Source organism: Rhipicephalus sanguineus, chromosome 4 (genome assembly GCF_013339695.2).
Source record: "Rhipicephalus sanguineus isolate Rsan-2018 chromosome 4, BIME_Rsan_1.4, whole genome shotgun sequence".
NCBI lineage: Eukaryota > Metazoa > Arthropoda > Arachnida > Ixodida > Ixodidae > Rhipicephalus > Rhipicephalus sanguineus.
In genome coordinates this window covers 140,967,034-140,987,532 of record NC_051179.1, presented here as the reverse complement: position 1 = coordinate 140,987,532, position 20,499 = coordinate 140,967,034, and the positions used below count along the sequence as shown (strand labels likewise).

At 48.3% G+C, this 20,499-nt stretch overlaps 1 protein-coding gene across 1 annotated transcript; it reads left to right on the top strand.

Moving 5' to 3' along the window:
* The first annotated feature begins 17,412 nt into the window (after window positions 1-17,412).
* LOC125758311 (uncharacterized) lies at window positions 17,413-20,272 on the top strand. Its single transcript, XM_049415353.1, has 3 exons — window positions 17,413-18,203; window positions 19,016-19,157; window positions 20,212-20,272. Exons 1-3 carry the CDS (start codon window positions 17,528-17,530, stop codon window positions 20,270-20,272), a joined length of 879 nt encoding a protein of 292 aa, XP_049271310.1. The 5' UTR covers window positions 17,413-17,527.
* The last annotated feature ends 227 nt before the right edge of the window (window positions 20,273-20,499 follow it).

Genomic DNA, 20,499 nt, shown 5'->3' with positions numbered 1-20,499 from the left:
CGTCGGCAGCCACGGCGTGCCGTCAGGACTGCACACAGGGAATATATCGAAAAGTAATCAGCACGTTACGTAGCAGACCGCGTTTTTCTCGCGTACTCACTTCACGCGTCGCACGGCACGTATCCAGCGGTTCCGTCGCTCCACTTCGTACGGCTTTCCAGGGAACCGGTAGAACCGCACATTAGAATCCTTGCCCTCATGTTCATGGCAATTAACAACGCAACAATAACGGCGGCGACCGCACTTCGGGACCGCCCGCTGCTCAGAGCCCTCGCCCGGTCCGCCTGCTTTCGGCACGGTTTCTTGAAGTAGAGATCGCTCGTCCAACATGTCAGGCTTCGCAGGCATAGCGGACAAGTTCCTGCGTACGTTTTAGCACTTTTTGAGTCTGAAAACTACGCACAAAATTAAGTAAAACGCTCAAAGCAAGTGAGAACTGTGTAACTCACCGATCGGCGTCCATTTTTGACTACCCAAGCAACTTCGGCGCACGCCACCAGGCTCCGCCACAGTACTCAAAACTCCAGCGCGTCAGCCCTATAGAAAGACACTGTGAGGTTTACTGAGTGACTTAAAGTGATCGTAGCGTTTCCATGCCTTCTGTGCAGGTGCAGCATGGTCCTGGGGTGGCTGCAGCGTGGATATCAAACACGCAGGAAATTTTTCGCGCCACGTCCTTCTCGAGAAGTTTGGAGCCAACAAAGACCTAAACGACGCAATGCATACGCACAACAACAAAGTTGGCACAGCGGTAAGTGCTCGACCCTGAATGAGACACGGTCGCGACTTGGACGCAACTTGCACTACGTGGTTATGCATTGATGTCAAAGCAGCTGATTTGTTTTGCATTGTTTTGGCCTTAATTATTAAACATCAACACCATGCAGTTTTATTTGTATATTGAGGCACGCGTCAGTTCCGGGGCACGCGTATTTTCACTATGTTACTGTACCGACTGATCAGTGCACGAAGAAATATAAGAGCCGAGTTTTTTGTTATTCGACTTAGCACAGAATAATTCGTTGGTTGCATATCGCACTATTGTACTGGCACCACTGCTGAAACTTGGCATGTCATACAGCAATATCGCAACGTACAGATTAGCGATCAGATGAATGCTCCGATTTCACATCAGTAAACTGACAGCTCGTATTAAGGTATATGTGTCCTGTTCTATGCCTGACCGGGCAGAGGCGTGCTACAGTGTAGAAGGGCATACGCTACTTGCAACGCGGCATGGTGACGGACAGAGCTGCGTTGGACACGCTATAAAAGTGCACGTTTGGTATCGTTAATATATCATGGCTTTCCGGTGGCCTCGCTGTTGGACGGTGCCGGAAAGCTTTAATAGCACCCCCAAATGGACCCTCAAGTAGCACCCTCAAGGCACGGCATCACTGCTGAGTTATTTCCCTCTTCCGGGATCGTTCGCTCCGTTTTCTTTAGTCAAGGTACACGCAAACGTTCGAGTAGACACAAGTCATGGTATTTGGAGTTGCTATCCAGCAGGCACAACGAAGGTGGCCGATGATTGGTGCGAAGGATACACAAGGCGCCCGAGGTCACACTAAGACGAGAAAGCTTATTTACGAGAAAGCAAGCTGTTTTGAAATTACTCTAATATGAAAGGGTCAAGGAGAAGCCTCCGCAACTGTCTATTGGCGATTCTCTGTCGACCGAGTCGAAGATGTGAGGCGCGCCTTACACGCGAGATGCCAGCGAGACGACGAAAGTGACGGCAGTCGACAGAACCGACGCTGCATAGTAGCGCGCTGTCTGATAAGAATTAACCATGCTATGCACCTTATCGATAATTATTGCTCGTGTTCAGGAAACTTCTTTGTGGTGTATGTTTCATTGAGAGCCTAAATTTAATCCGTGCCACTCTCTTGTCAAGTTAAGGTAGAAAACATAAACCAGTTCTTCAAACAAGGTAAAGTGTAAAGAATGAAAACTAGTCGCATATCTTACGCAGTGGGCTTGCGTTGGTGTGATGAGTTAGTCATACTTGCGCAGCTGCGGTTAGGAGCTGAGATCACTTGCGCTAGCTGATTGCAACAGCGTAGCTAAAGACAGTCAATGCATCAAGTATGTATGAACATGCTGAGTACGCAAACGTGTCGACAAATTGTACGTGCGCTACTCATATTATCTTCCCACAAAGACTTTCCCATGCTATTGCGGGAAAAGAACTACTTGATGCACCAGCATGCTTTATAGAATGCCTCGAAGCTGTTAGTATTCAAGCTATACCCATCAAGTAGACATGCGTTTAGCACTGATCGGATTACACGAGTGACGCAAAGTGAATTTTAAATTTTATTCGCGCGCTCTAATGAGAACAACCTCCCCTATTCTTATCACAACCGCCAGTGCGATTAGGTTCGCTTAGTCTTCCCGCAACACATGTATTCAGTGAGTATATATTTGCAAGTCCAACACAGCCCGTCCAACGTACCGAACGGCGTCCAACGGCGGGCTTCTCTACAATAAGAGTCCTTGTGAGGAGAAGCCCGCTTCTAGGTGTGAAGCATAAAAAGCTCTTATCAGACAATAAAAATTGCTGTAAAAAAATAAATGTAAAAAATAAATAAACAAACGAGTGAATACAGAGACCGAACATAGGGCTTCACCAAATGGAGGAGGTCCATGATTACGCTTATTACACTTTCAGTCGATTTGCCATGCGGAAAAAGAATATAATATACGCCACATTTCATTGGTGCATGGCTCATGAAAACATGGCGTCTCAAATGGTAGTGCATCGCACTACCACGAGAACAGAAAAGAAAGTTGACCGAAAGATTTTCTCGGGGGGTGGGGGTCAACAAATTTTTGGGCGTTAAGAACGCAAAGGCCAGCCACATTGTTTGTTTTTTTTTTTTTGATGTTTCGCAAAATGTCTTCTAAGTTCACAGAACTGAAAGCCTTATGCAAAATATACCTTGCCGGCGTTGCCGCAGAACGCGACACCCGCACCTGACAGATGCGCTTATCTTTTCAGGCTGTGCGCAAGACGACGCAGCGCACATGCAAATGCCACGGCCCCTCGGGCACGTGCACCATGAAGACTTGCTGGATGAAGCTGGGCGAAATGTCGGCCGTCGGACGGAGGCTACGGAAAGCGTACGACCGGGCCCACCTTGTCCACTCTAACCGCGGCGCACCTAAATGGCCCGAGGTGAAGAAAGTGCTGGTTTACGCCGTGCCTTCAAGCGACTACTGCCGGCCCAATCGCAGCCTCGACGTCGGTGGCACCTACGGCCGAGAGTGCTCACGGTAGGCACCGGTTTGGTGATAGGTCGCTTGATTTATGCATTACTTCCAGTGTCGTACAGTGGGTCTAGGCATATTCGGAACGCTGTAGCTGCTGAATAAACACGGAGAACTAAAACAGAGGAAGCTGGTTAATATGTTTACACGATCTAGTGAACCTAGTTAGAGGCGCGCAGACATAAAGCAGTCCTCAAACACTTATAAGGCAGGCTTCCATTTTCTGTGAGCTCCATCCAACGGCCGCCCATTGCCCCATATTTGTCCCCTTTATTCAATGACCCTGTATATTCCCCTTCGAAAGTGTCTCCGCAGCAGTAACCAAGTTTCTTGTGCTTTGCATTTCAGACAAGGTGGCAGACACACGATATCTAGGTCTGCTGTATTGTCGTGTAAATTAAGATGAAACGGTAAGAAAAAGAAAAGAAAAAGCCAGCAAGCGAGGACATGTGTGCATCACTGCATGCCTTTGCACTCTTCGATATTTTTTTATGCGATGCGTCTTGCCCTGTTACAGACTTCTGATTTGTCGTGGACACTTCGCAGCAAACCGTGAAAACCTTGCGTGGCTGCCAAATCAGCACTTAACCTTATTAGACATCTGATCATATTTTCTAGGTTTCCGTTGACATTCACAACGAATGAATATTCTTTATTCGCAGTTGTCCTTGGGCTGTTTCTGGGCAATATTTTTCCCATGTATTGTGCCGTCACGTTTGTTTCTTGCTATATTGTTATATAGATCAAAACTTGGTGCATTGTCTTAGTTTCTAACACGGGGCGGAGTGAGAGGGCTGTTCCAGGGGTCAGTATGCTCACACACAGGTGGGCCGACTCCCTATACGCAGGTGCGTGCAGCATATGCGTTTTTTTGTGTTTTTTTTCTGAAAGAACCTCGCGTGTGCGTGTCGGGAAAATCCTCAGCTTGCGCCGACCAGTGTCCGGCAGTGTTCTGCAGAGATATGTATGGAGCTCGTTGCTGCTCAAATTAGGTTGGCTCGCCTCTACGCGTCACCGCGAACATGCGCTTCTCTGCGCTCGTTGCTATCTACGTGGACGACGTAGATAGCATGCTGTCTCACTGTAGTCCCGTCGTATACGTACTGTGTGCGTGACACGCCGAATTCAGTGCCTGCCAGATGCGGTCAGCGGCTGCATACGTGTTATAGGCCATAACACTTGTGCATCCAAGACCGACGCGATGGTAGTGCACTTACGCGCGGCTGCATGCACACTCGAGCATTTTCTGCCTGTGCGTGGACTATACCAGTTGCCATTGAAAACATTAGTTCGTTAAATTAAGCTGATGATGGATCAATGCATCTTCTGAAGCTTTGCTGTCACAAAGGTGAATAAACATATGAACCGAGCTGTGAGCGCTGTCTCGCCGCATACTTGCTCGCGGGGAGAGCTATGCACTTCCCCGAGCTTGCTGTTCCCATCTATAGCGCCCTGGCTTCACTCGCATCGTTTTGCTCCATGCATGCCCAAAGCCGTTAGATGCTATAGTCGAATACAACTTTAGAAGGCAGCGGCATTTCCTCCTCAAAGGCGGACGAACACGAGCCAGCACCAATGGGCGCGCACTCGGGACTGACGTCATGAGCGGGACGGCCGGTGGCTCCGCCTTCGGAGAACATCGGCGCGTGCATGAGCGGGACTATTTCTTTAGTTGCGGAGGCGATCGGTTGCCGCGCTTCGGTCGTCTGGGCGGGGCCTCTCCTGTCTTCTTAAGTTGTATCCGACTATAGTAATGCCGTATCGTTGGACACCGAACAGACGTCTCCCCACAGTGACTGTGTGTGGTTTAACTCGAACCTCTCTGAGCTGAGAATCAACATAGCAACAACCTAGCATCACCTAGCTAAAGCCTAGCAACGACCTAGAAGCAACATAGAAACAACCCTCATCACCTAGCTAAGGCCTAGAAACAACCTAGAAGCAACCAGATTAGTCTTCAGAATCGTGCAGCTTCGCTGTTTCAAGGCTTGCGCGGCTTAGTGCTTAGTGCGAGCTTCGCCCATTTTTTTACAGCCCTAAAGAGCCCGCACACCTGAGGACTGAACGACTGACGCAACACAAGTCACCGTTGCCGCGGTAGTGAAAAAAGTCACAGTTTCACCGCAAGGGCGAAGCAATGAATGCGATAGCAACAAATTGTAGTGTTATACAAATGAGGCTGGCAGCTAACTGTTTTGTATCTGATCTCGCGTAACTACAAAACGCTGGTGTAAGAGAATACGACCTCTCCAGGGAGAGACGCTCTCCGCATAGTCACTTCAGGTTGAGAGCGCAGCACGTAGAAGGGTATACGAGCCGCCCGCTGTGATGGCTGTCGAAGTAGCGCGCGCGCCAGCGATCGCGACCGCACCCCTAGATTCAAAGTTCAAAGTTGCTGCTCGCGCGACCCCCCCCCCCTCGTCTTTTCATGCTCGTTAAAGACGGGCGGGGCCTTTCCTGTCTGCTTTGACGGCAGTCCTCCCGAGGGTGATGTTATCGCATGCACCCTCCTAGCGACGGAAACGGGCCGGCTCGTTTGATCTCTGCTTCGGCCACATTCGTCGCCCCCGCTCACGCGCGTTTACCCGCGGTAGAACATACTAAAGCCCCTCCATCGCGTCTGCTGCCGCTTTCTTAAGTACCGCCATCTATTGTTTCGACGACTACGCCCACTTCCGGTTCCGGAGCTTCCGGAAGGAAGTTCTTGAGCCACTTCCTTCCGCTTTTTCCTTCCATCTTGGTTCTGCGCACGCATGTGCACACGCGAGAAAGCAGGTATTTCATTCTCCGTTTCGCAAGTGTTGTTGTTTTGAGGTTCGTCGTAAACTGCCTGCCGCCGAGCGTGTTTTCGTTCAGTGTTTCTGCGTCGCGAGGGCATGAGCGGGCATGGGGCGGGTGCATCAACCGGAAAAGCAGTAGAAACATCATGGCGGCACTTCGGCTTCCGCTAGGTGGGGAGCCTGCGTAAAGGGCGAGGAGGAGGACGAGTTGGCGCTCTTAACCTAGCCGGCGGAAAACGCATGGAGGGGCTTTAGAACATACGATGCGCGGGGGATCTTTATTTATTTATTTATTCAAAATGCCTTACAGGCCCATTGAAGGGCATTGAGTAAGATCAATTTGGTCTTCATACGGGACATGACGGCGACGGCAAAAACCCGTCGACACTGTCCATATAATTGCTATCCCAATAAAATAGCACGGCCCTTGGGCTCACCATATCAGAGAAGGCGGATCAAAATCTGTCGCGTGATGCTGCGCGCTTCGCAGATGCTCATGTGACGGAAACAGCTCGAAGTGGGCGTAACAAAGCTTTGCATGGCCGCTAACGCGTTCGTTACTCGCGTTAATTTATCACCAATTTATCTCTCGCAGGAGGACCGGTAGGGGTGTGTCCCGGACGGAACGCGACAGCTGCTACAACTTTTGCCACAGCTGCGGTCATAACGTCCGGAAGGTTACGTTGATCACCCCGCACAAGTGCAACTGCCAATTCCACTGGTGCTGCACCGTCAAGTGTGAAATTTGTTACGGCAACGCGACGAAGTATTTGTGCCACTGAACCACGTGTGCTTCTCGTGCATCCTAGGCTGTGGAAGCGCCACTATGGAGCACGCTTCTCCTGCAGAATCCGTGGACGCTCTTCTTGCCCGTGCCACGGTGCGCGCCCGCAATGCCGTCTTCGTCTGGTTGCGATTAGAACGTGCCTTTGCCGTTTAGCTATGAGGTTCTACGGAAGACAGCCGGTAATGCAACTAGACGGCTTCACACGGTACGATTCCGCGTGTGATGTAATGCACGACTTGCTGTACCCAAGGCTGTCAACAAATAACCGAATGTTGGAGCTGTCAGCTTTTTGACGCGCGGAGCCTCTTGGTGTCTCGTAGTGAAATTGTGTACTGTAGCATCGTACCATGGGCCTTCTGCTTGGTATGGACTCGCGTGGCATGTATGCGCGGTAGTGCGACATTTCCATAACAAAGAGAGACAGTAAGAGAGGAAAAAAGAGGGCCGGATTCACAAAGCCTTTCGTTCATGTATGATGTTTGCCATTGGCTGGTCGCTTTCGCTAATATATCTCTACCACCACGATTGGCTGGAATAAAGCTTATCTTACGAAAAAGTTTAAGGTAATAACTTTTCTGTGAATACGGACCCAAGATCGCGGCAGCATATGGCTTATAACGGACGCTTAAACGACTTGCAAAGAAATCAACGGGCGTAAAAAGGCACGCATTTATTTTCGTATAGGAAATATTTGCAACACGAAGAGGAAATTCGTAAATCTTAAGCAGAACGTTTTTAAGACAGCCTGAAACAGCGTGAATTTACCGTGATACTGACTCATTTATGTGACGCTGTATACTATTAAAAATATTTTTCCTCCTGCTAAAAAAATTGTAATATTTGTCATTTGTAGAACGCATTGCATGATATGCTGATGTGGCTAATACGGATTTTCAATTCATCCATGAAGGTGATCTTTTACGCTTATAAAAGCCATCAGCGTTGTTTTAACTTATGCTTTTTGTGTTGTATTTCGCTTAACAAATAGTACAAGTAAGATGTCCTTTCTCTTCACTCAAATTGAATTGTTTACTAGCTATCAACTCCTCTGTTCCTCAGCTTTACCTTTCAGCGTAAGGTTCAAGGTTGCGATGAAAAAACAAATCAGGGTGCGCACTCACATACACACACAGAAAAGTTCTTACGCTAAAAAATGTCACAATCAAAGGCGAGCCAATTGCAGTGGCGGACATAGTTGTATTAGCGAAGGCAGCCGGCCAATGGAAAACAGCACTTGCGAAAGAAAAGCCTTGTGAATTCGCGGCCACATCTTTTCATACGTTTGATTATAAATTATGCGTAAGTGCGGAGAGCTGGGCTTGTTGGTTGTGCATGATTAAAAAACAGCGCAAAAAACCCAGGACACACAGGAAGATAACGCACAGCGCTGATCAGCGCTGCGTGCGTTCCCTTCCTGTGTGTCCCGTGGTTTTCGCGCTGTTTTTTTCTCTATTTGTGCATAGGTATTGTGTAATATGCATACGAACGAAAGTGCCACTTGTTTCTCATGCTGTCACGGAAATACTTCGAAGATAGAGCAATCTTGTCACTTCAACTCAATAACCTGAAGAGGCAGACATTACTCGCGTTACATAGTACTACGTGCGGTCGGCTATCATTAAGATTTCGCTAGCTTACAATTAAATGGACACTAATGAGAAATTCACGTGCACTGACGGATTACACCACTGAAATAATCAGTAAAGCCACAAACAGAGGCTTGGCAATCAACAAACAAGAATATGATTTCGATGTTGCCGCTTTCAATTTCTGTACCAGATCCTATGGGGTCATTGGATTTTGGCATCGTCTGGTGGTTTCTAATTAATTGTGTGTCAATAAAGAATTCTATCATGTTAGAAAGTGCGTAAGCATTCAACCTGTCCACTTTTGCGAACTTTTTCTGCGGGTACAAAATCAGCCGGAATACACAAATCAAAATACAAGGAAAAAAAGGTTATTATACATGTATTAGTGAAAACGATGCCGTGCGGACGTCAACGGCCCCGCGGTTCTGTCGTGAAACTTGAAAAGCCCGAGCTACATTTTTCCCTGTAGGGGTTTGCCTCATTCCGTTCAATATATTAAGAGTTGTAAAGGAACAATCGGCTGCTTTGAACTGATAATGCCTAAATTTATTAGGGCACGTGCCGCGATCCAACACCACGTCATAAAAACATGCGTACTCAAATTGAACTAAAAAATTTATTGGCATTCCACGTCCCAGGATACGCGTACAGTTTTACAGAAAAAAAAGCAGCCGGTGTGTTAACTGCCGTGCGGTTAGGGGACTACCGCACGACTGGTATCTACCCTCTTGTATTCCACGAATTGGACGCGCACTGAGCACTGGCAAGCTTCTGTTTCGTATAGTTACGCTGTTACACCGTGAATAATTCGAGCAGGTTAATTTTCCGCTATAGGTGACAAATTGCATATTGAGATCGATGTATTGGTGTTTTGTGGCGCAAGGGCCAAATCAGGCCAAAGAGCGCCATGTCAATTTATGCTGGGATGTAGATGAGCCATGATTTATGATGTGTGTGTGATGTCATGGCTGTAAAACGGCCTAAAAGAGATATATACAATCAACGCAGACATGATGAATGTAGTGCGGTGGGCTATGGGCTACAGTTGGTAGAGGTGAAAGATTAAAGTAGATTAAACGTATATCGCAATAGATTATAAGTTTCACTGGCATTTTGTAAACGCGGCACTAATGGCTCAACAAGACCCTTAACCAACAAGGGCGTGGAGACACGTGCCTCTTAAAACTGCCGCAGCAGCAGCCTCTCCTGAGAGGCTGCTCTACGGTACAAATGGAGCAATAACATGCAATGCTTGGCATTCTCTTAAAAAACTTAAAACAGGACCTGTGCTGAATAAAGGATCTGTGCCGAGGAATAAAGCTGGGTGTAGTGGTATCCTTTGTCTAAATGCCAGGGGAAAATGCTTTTTTCTTAGTACGTCAAGTTTGCGGCATTCCAGTAATGCGTGGAGGACCGTTAGTGTCTCACCACATTCACCACAGACGGGGGGATCATTTCCAAGGAGCAGGTAAGCGTGCGTACCATATGTATGGCCTATTCTTAGTCGGCAGAGAGTGACCTCAGTGCGTCGTACTTTACTACGAGGAGGCCATTTTCCTATCTGTGGTTTAATTAGGTGGAGCTTGTTAGAAGTCCTGGTATCCCATAATCGCTGCCAGTAGTCCCTCACCTTCCTACGCACGAATGGTTTAAGATCTAAGGCAGGAAGACCTATAGAGGGATTCACAGGTTTCGTTCCTATGGAAGTCGCCATGCTGTCAGCGAGTACATTGCCTTCAATGCCCCTGTGCCCGGGGACCCACCATATTATCACACGTTGTTCTGACAAATATGCTTTGCACAGGATTGAAAACAGTTCGACAAGAACTGGATTTTTATTTGTTTTTAGTGACTTCAGGGCTTTAACAACACTTAGCGAGTATGTATAGATAACCGCCTTTTGGAGTCTTGTACTATGGATGTATTTAACAGCAGAAAGGAGTGCGTAAGCCTCAGCTGTAAAAATACTCGTCTCTGGTTGCAGCCTCTCGCATTCAGAGAATGATGGACCCACAGCAGCGTAGGACACGCCTACCTTAGATTTTGATGCGTCCGTAAAAAATGCAGGACACGAGTATTTTGACTGTAACTTTAGGTAGTGCATTTGAATGTGTATTTCTGGAGCGTGCTTAGTTACCTCCACAAAAGATATGTCACACTCTAATACCTGCCACTGCCACGGTGGCGCCGACCTTGCAGGGCGCATTAACACATGCTCAAAAGGGACATCCATTTCATCACTTAGGTTCCTCACCCGCAGCGAGAAGGGACGTCTCGCTCAGGTCGGTTATTATACAATGTGGCTGTGGTCATATCATTTATAGTTGTGTAAGTGGGATGCCGTTGGTCCAAGTGTACATTAAGGAAATACGTAAAGCTTAAATATGACCTTTGCAGATGGAGCGACCATTCATTAGATTCCACATAAAGGCTCTCCACTGGACTTGTTCTGAATGCACCAGTAGCCAGCCGGATGCCCAGATGATGCACAGGATCTAGCATCGTCAATGCACTCGGGGCAGCAGAATGATAAATTACAGAACCATAGTCCAAGCGTGTGCGTATGAGGCTTTTGTAAAGTTTCATGAGACATTCTCTATCACTACCCCATGCTGTGTGTGAGAGAATTTTTAGTATGTTCATGGTTTTAAGACATTTATTTTTCAGGTTTTTAATGTGAGATACAAAGGTCAGTTTTGAGTCTAGCATCACACCTAAAAATTTATGTTCTGCGCTCAAAGGTATGCGGTGCCCTTGTAGATGTATATCGGGCTGAGGGGTTGGGCCTCTCTTTCTTGAAAAAAAGAACGCAGGAGCTTTTCTGGGGGTTTAATTTGAACCCATTCTCATTTGCCCAGGCTGACACTTTATTGAGGCCTAACTGTACCTGCCGCTCACATATTGCAAGATTACAGGACTTAAGCCCAATCTGAACATCATCTACGTAGACTGAATAAAACATGTTTCGCGGAATGAATGACCGCAGAGAGGTCATTTTTACTATGAAAAGGGTACAGCTTAGCACACCACCCTGCGGTACACCAGTCTCTTGGATAAATGGCCAGGACAGAGCATTTCCTACTCTGACGCGGAAGGTACGGTCACTTAGGTAACTTTCTATCACGTTTAGCATGTTACCTCGAATACCAATTTCGGAGAGGTCTTTCAAGATTCCGAATCGCCAGGTAGTGTCATACGCCTTCTCCATATCAAGGAACACGGAGAGGAAAAACTGTTTGTGGATAAAGGCATCCCGAATGTAGGCCTCAATACGCACGAGATGATCCGTTGTTGAACGACCTTCCCTAAAACCGCACTGATACATATCGAGCAGCATATTAGTTTCAAGAAAGTACAACAACCGGCGATTTATCATCTTTTCAAATAGCTTGCAAAGGCAACTTGTCAGAGCTATTGACCGATAGCTTGCTGCACAAGATGGATCTTTACCTTCTTTCAGGACGGGGATTACGATAGCCTCTTTACATGCTAAAGGAATATATCCTGCGGTCCAGATCTTGTTATAGATACTCAAGAGCACCATCTGCGCGTCGGGATGGAGATGTTGTATCATTACGTACATGACTCTGTCAGCTCCCGGCGAAGACTTGTGACAACTGTTCAAGGAAGCTCTAAACTCAGCCATGCCAAAGGGACGATTGTACGGTTCGTCTCTACTAGGCTTACGGTTCAGTGCTTTCTTTTCTGCTATTTCTTTGTGTTTACGGAAACTTGCTGAGTAGTTTGATGAGCTAGACACGCGCTCGAAAGGTTCACCGAGCGCATTTGCCTGGTCTTCAAGGCTGTTGCCTTCGGCGTCAACAAAGGGCAAAGCGCGGAACTGCTTATCTGATAATTTTCTCAGTCTATTCCACACTTTCACTTCTTGTGTGTATGAGTTTATACTCGAGATATATTTTACCCAGCTCTCTCTTTTAGCATTACGGCGAGTGCGCCTACCCTGGGATTTTACTTGTTTAAAGTTTTCAAGATTTTCCGCCGTTGGATGGTCACGGAGCAAGCTCCACGCCTTAGTTTGCTTTTTGCGCGCATTTCTGCACTCGTCATTCCACCATGGCACGCGCTTTTTTCTTGTGCCACCATTTGTAAGGGGAATACACTCTAATGCAGCATCAACTATAAAAGCGGTAAAATGAGCAATATCATTGTTTATGTTAGAATCATTAAAAGCATTTCTACGCAGGTGAGTTATACGAAAAAACTTTTCCCAATCTGCACATGCTACTTTCCATTGAGGGTTATGTGGTATGGAGTCTTGGTCCGTGGTTTTGAGGCAGATAGGGAAGTGATCGCTACCGTAGGGGTTCTGAATCACCTCCCAATCTAAGCAGGGTAAAAGAGTGGCTGAGCAGATCGCTAGATCTATAGAACAGTAGGTATTGTGTGTTGTGCTGTAGTATGACGGTTGTTTTTTATTTAGAAGGCATGTACCAGAGTTCAAGAGATACCGCTCTATCAGGCGGCCCCTCGCATCACACCGACAGTCTCCCAAGAGCCAGTTGTGTGCATTAAAATCGCCTGTCAACATAAACGGCTCCGGGAGCTGATTAATTAGGCCTTCAAAATCTGCCTTGTGTACCATTTGATCAGGAGGGATATATAGAGAGCAGATAGTTGTGATCCTATTAAGCAAGATGGCGCGAATGGCCACTGCCTCTAGAGAAGTTTGAAGTTGTAACTTCTGGCTTGCAACTGACTTTACTGCGATAATAGCTACCCCACCTGACGAGGCAAGGCTGTCAGTGCGGTCCTTACGAAAAATGATATGTTGATTTAAAAAGTTTGTGTTTTCAGGCTTGAGATGTGTCTCCTGTATACAGAGTACTTTAGGATTAAACTTGCTCATTAGTTCTCTAACATCATCTAGGTTGCGTAGAAGGCCTCTAGCATTCCACTGCAGTATCTGTGTAGCCATTATGAGCTAGAGGGGAAAGTACTCTGCATACTAGGATTTATCTTATGTAAGACTTTCTTTTGGAGGAGCGGTTATGCGTTGTTTGCTTGTTGCGGCACGCTCAAGGGAGCGGTGCCGCTCGTTCGACACCAAAGGCGTCGAGGTGACTGGTGTTGTATCCATCGCCTCCCTGGAGGCGCTGGATGAGCGCATTATGCGCGCAGACTGTTGTGGTTTAGGCCTCGACTCGCGAGAGGAGGCCGTTGAGGCCACCGAGCCGCTAGGCTGCTGGCCCTTTGTTGGTGGCAGAGCGGCAGCTGCTGCATCCACGTGGGGGGCTGCTTCGCCGCTGCAACCCTGCGTGAGGCCTGGGCGGGAGCCACTGTCCGTTGTGACACTGCCCCCTCGCGTGTCACATCGGCGTATGTAGTGTAGTGAACTATTGAAAACCGTTTCCGTGCTTCCTTGAACGATACATTTTCTTTGACTTTGAACGTTATTATATCCTTTTACTTTTTCTATGCAGGGCATGATCGAGAGTAAGAAGGGTGCTCACCATCGCAGTTCGCACAGTGAGGCGTGTTGTTGCAGTCGTCAGAGGAGTGATCGTGCTCAGCACACTTTGCACACGTTGGTCGTCCTCGGCAGCTCAGAGATCCGTGGCCATATCTCTGGCACCGGAAACACCGTCTCGGATTAGGTATGTATGCCCTGACACGGATTTTCATGTACCCTGTTTCAATGTGTTCTGGCAGCTTACTTGAGTCAAATGTGAGGATCAGGTGCTTGGTTGGTATTTCTCTGTCATCTCTACGTATCTTGATCCTTTTAACATCAAGCACATTTTGTTCTTTCCATCCGTCCAGTAGTTCGGCCTCACTTAGTGTAATTAAGTCATCATCTGTCACTACACCACGGACCGTATTCATTGATTTGTGTGCAGTCACAGTTATAGGAATGTCTCCGAATCTCTCAAGGCTGGGGAGTTTCTCATATTGGGCTTTGCAAGAATTCTCAAGAAGTAGATCTCCACTTGACATTTTAGTGATCTTATATCCTGGTCCTAGCCTTTGTTCAAGGTATTTAGCGACAAGAAAAGGTGAAACACCTCTCGCTGGCATGTCGGTTTGCTCACTGTGTATCACGTGATACCGAGGAAAGTTGTCTTTGTGGTTCGTCAGGAAACTTGCTGTCACTTCGGTGCGCCCTCTTTTGAGAGGGCGATCAGAAAGTGGGGGGAAATGAGTACCCATTAAATGCTTCATTATTCAGCAGCTATGGTAGCCACCCACCATCGAGCCCAACAAGGGGACGCTACAATGCTTGGTCAACACATGCAGACGCCAGCTATACATAGCTGCTATAACCCAATATAATATATCCAAGGCTGGATATAGTACACAAGGTTAACCCAGGCCGCCTACGAAAACTGGGAAGTAACTGAAGCGAATAGGAGACAGGACAGCAAGGAAAGAGGATAGGAAAGTGAAAGATGAGAGAAGGGGATAGGAAAAGGCGACCGCCGATTTCCCCTGGGTGGGTCAGCCCAGGGGTGCCGTCTACGTGAAGCCGGGGCCAAAGGGGTGTGTTGCCTCTGCCGGGGGGCCTCAAAGGTCCAAACACCCGGCGCCGACTCAACCCCCAGGATCCCCTTTTCCCCGGACACGGCAAAGCCACGCACGGCTAGGCGTGGGAGGGGTCGAAACCCCCCATTAGCTCGGGTCCGTGGTGTCGCTACACACCAAACACCTGCTCGCGCAGACGCCCCTGCGGGGAAATTGCACATTGAGATTTATCGTGCTAGTATAATGTCTGTTTCAAGTATTGTCCCGAATGAAGACGTGAGATTACACCCGGTGATCCGCTCTGGGCTTCAGTCACGTCACACTTAAAAAAAATTCTAAACATAAGCTGAGCAGTCAGAAAAACTGGCATGCTTGCAACTTACATGGCTATCTTTAATGAGTTATCTGATATATTGCATGAACAAAATGTTGTACGGGAGCACGTGAACTAGTTTTCACGGAGAATGGAACCTTCTTCGATTAGGAGAAAAGTGAGGAAGAAGAAGAAAAATTCAGAAAGGTCTACACGACCAAATTTAATTAAAAACTCGTTTACGTGCAGAGCTTTTTTTTTTCAGTCATGTCACTGATAATGGCAAAGAGCCAGATCACCCTTGAAATCACCCATCATAAACACAGCTTCTTAGACGTGTCATATAGGACATAACACAACATGAAGGACATCACAGGAAACAGCGCCCGAACAAAGATTTTTTTATGTCCTTGTTCTGTTTTACCGTGCACACAACGACCCGTCTGTTGAAAACATAGTAGTAGTAAGTCCTTAGGTTAAGAATAAATAAAACTGACCTGGTTACCTAAGGGCGAGTGTGAATATAGAAGCGCACACGCGAGCATGCGCAACATTACTAAGTGTGCTCTGGTGACGTTATATGTGTATTTCATTTTCTGTAATTCAACCCGCATTTGCATACTTCGTCTGTACCGTTGGGTGTTCTGTTTGTATGCGTGTCCTGACTGTATTCTGCTTTGTACTAAATGGCCTAAATCCGCTTCTTCCTTTCTTTCTTTCTTTCTTTCTTTCTTTCTTTCTTTCTTTCTTTCTTTCTTTCTTTCGTTGTGTGCGTGTGTGTGAAGTGGCATAAGTACACAACCATATGCCACTTTAGCTTTGATAGAATAAAATAGCCATTCTCTAAACTACATGCACTGTCTTTGTAAAGAATCTTGAAGCCTCTCATCAGAATCCTGTCAAGCATCGTTGCTTGAACCCATCTGAGATTGAGGCTGTCAATCACCCGCGTGTTCCACTAATTTTCTGGCCGCCGCCTGAGGAAGAGGCGCTCCGGCAGGGCTAGTCTCCCGGCCCCCGCCTCCCTTGACCCCAGCAAGGACAGGAATAACGTTTTCTCTCTCTCTCTCTCGTAGCACAAGTTGACCGCAATCCAATGCTTATAAGTAATGCCACATTGTAGTGACGCTGACACACGCTGTATATTGCTTCCTGCCCGTATTTATGCGTGTGTGTTAGTTTACTGGTGATGTTATATGTGCATTTACTTCCCTTTTTTGTGTGTGTGTGTCAATGCGTTTGTATATTTCGTCCTCACCGACAAAGTGTCTCTTGTTGACGTGTTCTGACTATTCTGCCATTCTAAATAACGTGGTTTCATTTTGTTTTCTTTGTTTGTGTGTGTGTTATAAGTACGTCATCTCTTTGTATGTTTCCTAGACATTTTAATTCGCACATTTCCTTTCCATTTTGAACATGTTGCAATAACATTGACGCTTGTCTCCTTGTTAAGTATTACTGTTCACGTTTGTTCCGGTTAATTTACTGGAGCGATATGTCGTTATCACCCAAAAGTAGGGTTTTTTCTTAGTAATCATATTAAAGGGCTGGTTGCCGTAGCGATCTTTGAGTAGATGTGCGCTTATATATATATATATATATATATATATATATATATATATATATATATATATATATATATATATATATATATATATATATATATATATATATATATTGTGGGAACCACGCCCACCGGCTATCGCGAGATAGCGCCACGTGCTGCGCAGAGGCGGTGCGCGTGGCCCAGCTGCGCGGCTTAAAAGGGGCAGCCTGCGCGCCGCCCAGGAGAGACGTGCCTGGGACGCCAGGAAGGACGGATGCTGCCACCCGCGCTTGCCGATTGCTGCTGCCGCCGATTATGGTCGTCGCCTCGTCGTCTCGTGTGCCTGGACCGACCCCGCCGTATGCAGCGTAGAGTTAAATAAATTGTTGTTTGTTACGAGTTGAAGCCTCCGTCTCCCTTGCTTTAACTACGGACGGGATGCAGCAAGCCCAGAACCCACAGTTGGCGCCCAACGTGGTCTTTGCTCCCGCCCGTAGGAATAGCACGGTGGACGTAGGTCCAGTCCCTCGTCTTGTTCCTTGAGTCTCTGGGTAGCGCACTCTCATGCGTGTGGTTTTGTGGCGCGGGTTTTTTTTTTTTTTTTTTCTCTTTATGGCGCAGGCCGACGGAAAGCACCTCCGGTCCGGGACGATCGTGCCTACCGGTGGCGAGCAGGATTCTTCGCACGAGCAGGCTGACCAGCTGCTGGCACAGCAGCTGAACACATTTCAGCGTGTCGCTGAGTTGTGCAACACGGTCATGGACCGCATGGGCACTCGGGCCGGCGAAGCACAGCTCCTACCTCCGGCCACGCTACCCACGTACACGGGTTACGACGAACCGAAATCTGTGGCGGACTTCCTAGAGGAAATAGACAGGTATGTCAGAGCGACCGGTGCCTCGGAAGCGCACGTGATGGCTCGAATCCGGCCGTTGGCTTTACGGGCTGCCGCAGGACGGTGGTGGAGGCTACAAACGCCTTTCACCACAAGGGCAGAATTTGAACAGCGCTTCCGAGAGGAATTTCTGCCCCCTGGGTACGAGCTGCGAGTCCAGCGTGAGCTCGAACTAAGAACCCAGCATCCGGACGAAAGTTTGCTCGAGTACGTCCGGACGATGCAGGAACTGCATCGCCGAGCAGCACCGACTGCCTCGGAAAGGGACCAAGTAGCTCGGGTCATTCGACAGAGTCATCCCAGATTCAGGCCATTTCTTTATGGGCGCACATTCGAAACCCTTGAGCACCTCGCACGGGAGGCCCGCGGTGTACAAGACGCCCTGTTAGCTGAGAGCACTTACGTGCCACCGCCAGCGCCGCAATCTGCTCTTGAGCCGTCACTAGCTTGGCGCGCCCCCGTAGCCAGTCCCTCATGCGACCTGACGAGCCCAGGCGCATTCACGGCTATCTCCTCCCGCGCCCTGGACCCCTTCGCACGTGAGCAAGGGCGGCGCGGGGCCCCTTTGCATACCGTATCAGGGGTAAGCTGTCCCTGGGAGCAAGTGTCCGCGGAGCAGCGTCATAGTCAAGAGCGCTCGCTCCTTACTCGAGCCATACAAGAGCATAATCGGTCGGACCCCCAGTCCCGATACGCCGGGTTCACAAGTCCTGCGCGAGCCGACTGCGACAGGCGCTCCTGTTATGGGTATTCCGGGAGCCACTCCGCCGAAAGGCGTGATTGCAGTGATAGGTTAACTGGCCAACGCAGACATACGCATGTCGTATGCTACCAGTGCGGTCAAACTGGTCATGTGAGGCGGCAATGCTTTGCGCGCCGTAGCGCGAATGCAGGTTCGGGAAACTGCTTCGCCCGGCGACACTAACCACTGGCGGTGTGTCGCAGCCCACGGCCGTAAATGCCAGGAGCGTGCAAAGCTGTCCGGAGCGTGTAATGGACGAACATCAAGCTGGTGAGTCAGTCATCGTTCCCTCTGTTTGCCGCGTAACGCAGGCGCAGTCTCCAGAACCAACGATGAAAGTTAAAGCGCTGGGCATTACCGTACCTGCTCTTCTTGATACCGGTTCAGGAATCTCGTTAATCGGTGACGTGTTGCTTGAGAATTGTAAAGCTAAAAAGATGAAGTTTCGTAACTCAAATGTTCAGTTGCGAATGGCATCAAGCCACGTATCAAACGCTGAAGGTTGTGTTCGTTTACGGATAAGCTTTAATGGAAAAACGAAGCGCCAGCGGTTTGTTTGTTTGCCTGGTCTATCAGTGTCAATGCCTCTCGGTCGAGATTTTCTTGCAGACGAGGGGCTCACACTCGACTTTCCTGCAAGAGGCTACCGCCTTCACGGACAGTCCGAGACAACACCCTTTGCGGAGAAGAAAGACTTCGTGCCTGTATCAAGACACGCGGAAGGCGTAGCAGCCACGCACACCACCCTGCCGTCAGCAGTCATGCAGTCCCTCAGCGACTTCCCGGGAACGAACCACCAACGGAAGCAGCTAGAGGCCGTGCTGACACCGTTCTCGGGAATGTTTACGGAACGTCCTGGGAAGACCGACGTCCTAGTGCATCGCATCAATACCAGCGACGCCCGACCATGGCGTTGCAACCCGAGACCGCTGAGCCAGCACAAGCGAGCCGTTCTCGATAATGCCCTGGACGAAATGATCGATACAGGAGCCGTACGACCCTCGGACAGTCCGTGGGCCTTCCCTGTGGTATTGGCCCCAAAGAAAGATGGTACGGCACGTCTTTGTGTGGACTACCGCAGGCTCAACGCAGTCACGGTTAGAGATTCTTACCCTTTGCCAGCAATATCCAGCATAACTTACGCGCTGGGAAACGCAAAGTTCTTCACCACTATCGACTGTTCTCGTGGGTATCTGCAAATCGAGGTTCACCCTGACGATATCCCGAAAACGGCATTCGCATGTCATAGAGGCTTGTTTGAGTTTGTGCGCATGCCCTTTGGTCTTTCCAATAGCCCGAGTTCCTATCAGCACATGATGGATATGGTCTTGGGTGATGCAAAGTTTAATTATGCACTTTGGTATCTTGATGATGTGACGGTGTTTTCGCGCACGTTTGAAGACCATCTTGAACACGTGCATACGGTGCTACAGCGCATGTCAGCAGCCGGTCTAACTGTTCATCCCGGAAAACTGCAGCTAGCTACTAACAAAATCAACCTTCTTGGGTTTGTTGTCGACAACGGCGTACTAAAACCGAACCCAGATAAACTAAAGGCAATTGCGGATTACCCCCCGCCCCAGAATACTAAGAGCTTGCAAAGGTTTCTCGGAACGATTGCTTTTTATCGTGACTTCATTTCGCAATGCGCAGACATCTCCCGACCAATAACTCAGTTTCTGACGAAAGGCGCGAAATGGCTCTGGAGCTGTGAGCAACAAGCAGCTTTCGACACGCTTCTGAAAGCAATCACCAGTAACGCCTCCCTTCAGCTGCCAGATCTTAACAAACCTTTTGTGTTACAGACAGACGCCAGCGATTACGGACTTGGCGCAGTACTTTTACAGGAATGCGCAGGTGATTTGAGGCCTGTTGCTTTTATTGCGATAGCAATTATATGGACACTCTCGGCTGGATTTTGCCGTCGCCGTCGCCGTCGCCGCAGTCATGCACCGTATATGTATAAGTATGTATATATATATAAAGGCCCCAAAGAAAAACAATTCAGAAAATGCTTCCGAAGCGCGGAATCGAACCAGGGACCTCTTGTTCCGCAGCGAGCGGCGCTATCCACTACGCCACGAAACGCAGAT

Coding starts and splice junctions, on each gene's coding strand:
- LOC125758311 (XM_049415353.1), top strand. CDS start 17,528: ATGGACCGCATGGGCACTCGGGCCGGCGAAGCACAGCTCCTACCTCCG. Junction 18,204..19,015: donor CGCCCTGGACCCCTTCGCAC/GTGAGCAAGGGC, acceptor ATTTTCTTGCAG/ACGAGGGGCTCACACTCGAC. Junction 19,158..20,211: donor GCCACGCACACCACCCTGCC/GTCAGCAGTCAT, acceptor TTTGTGTTACAG/ACAGACGCCAGCGATTACGG.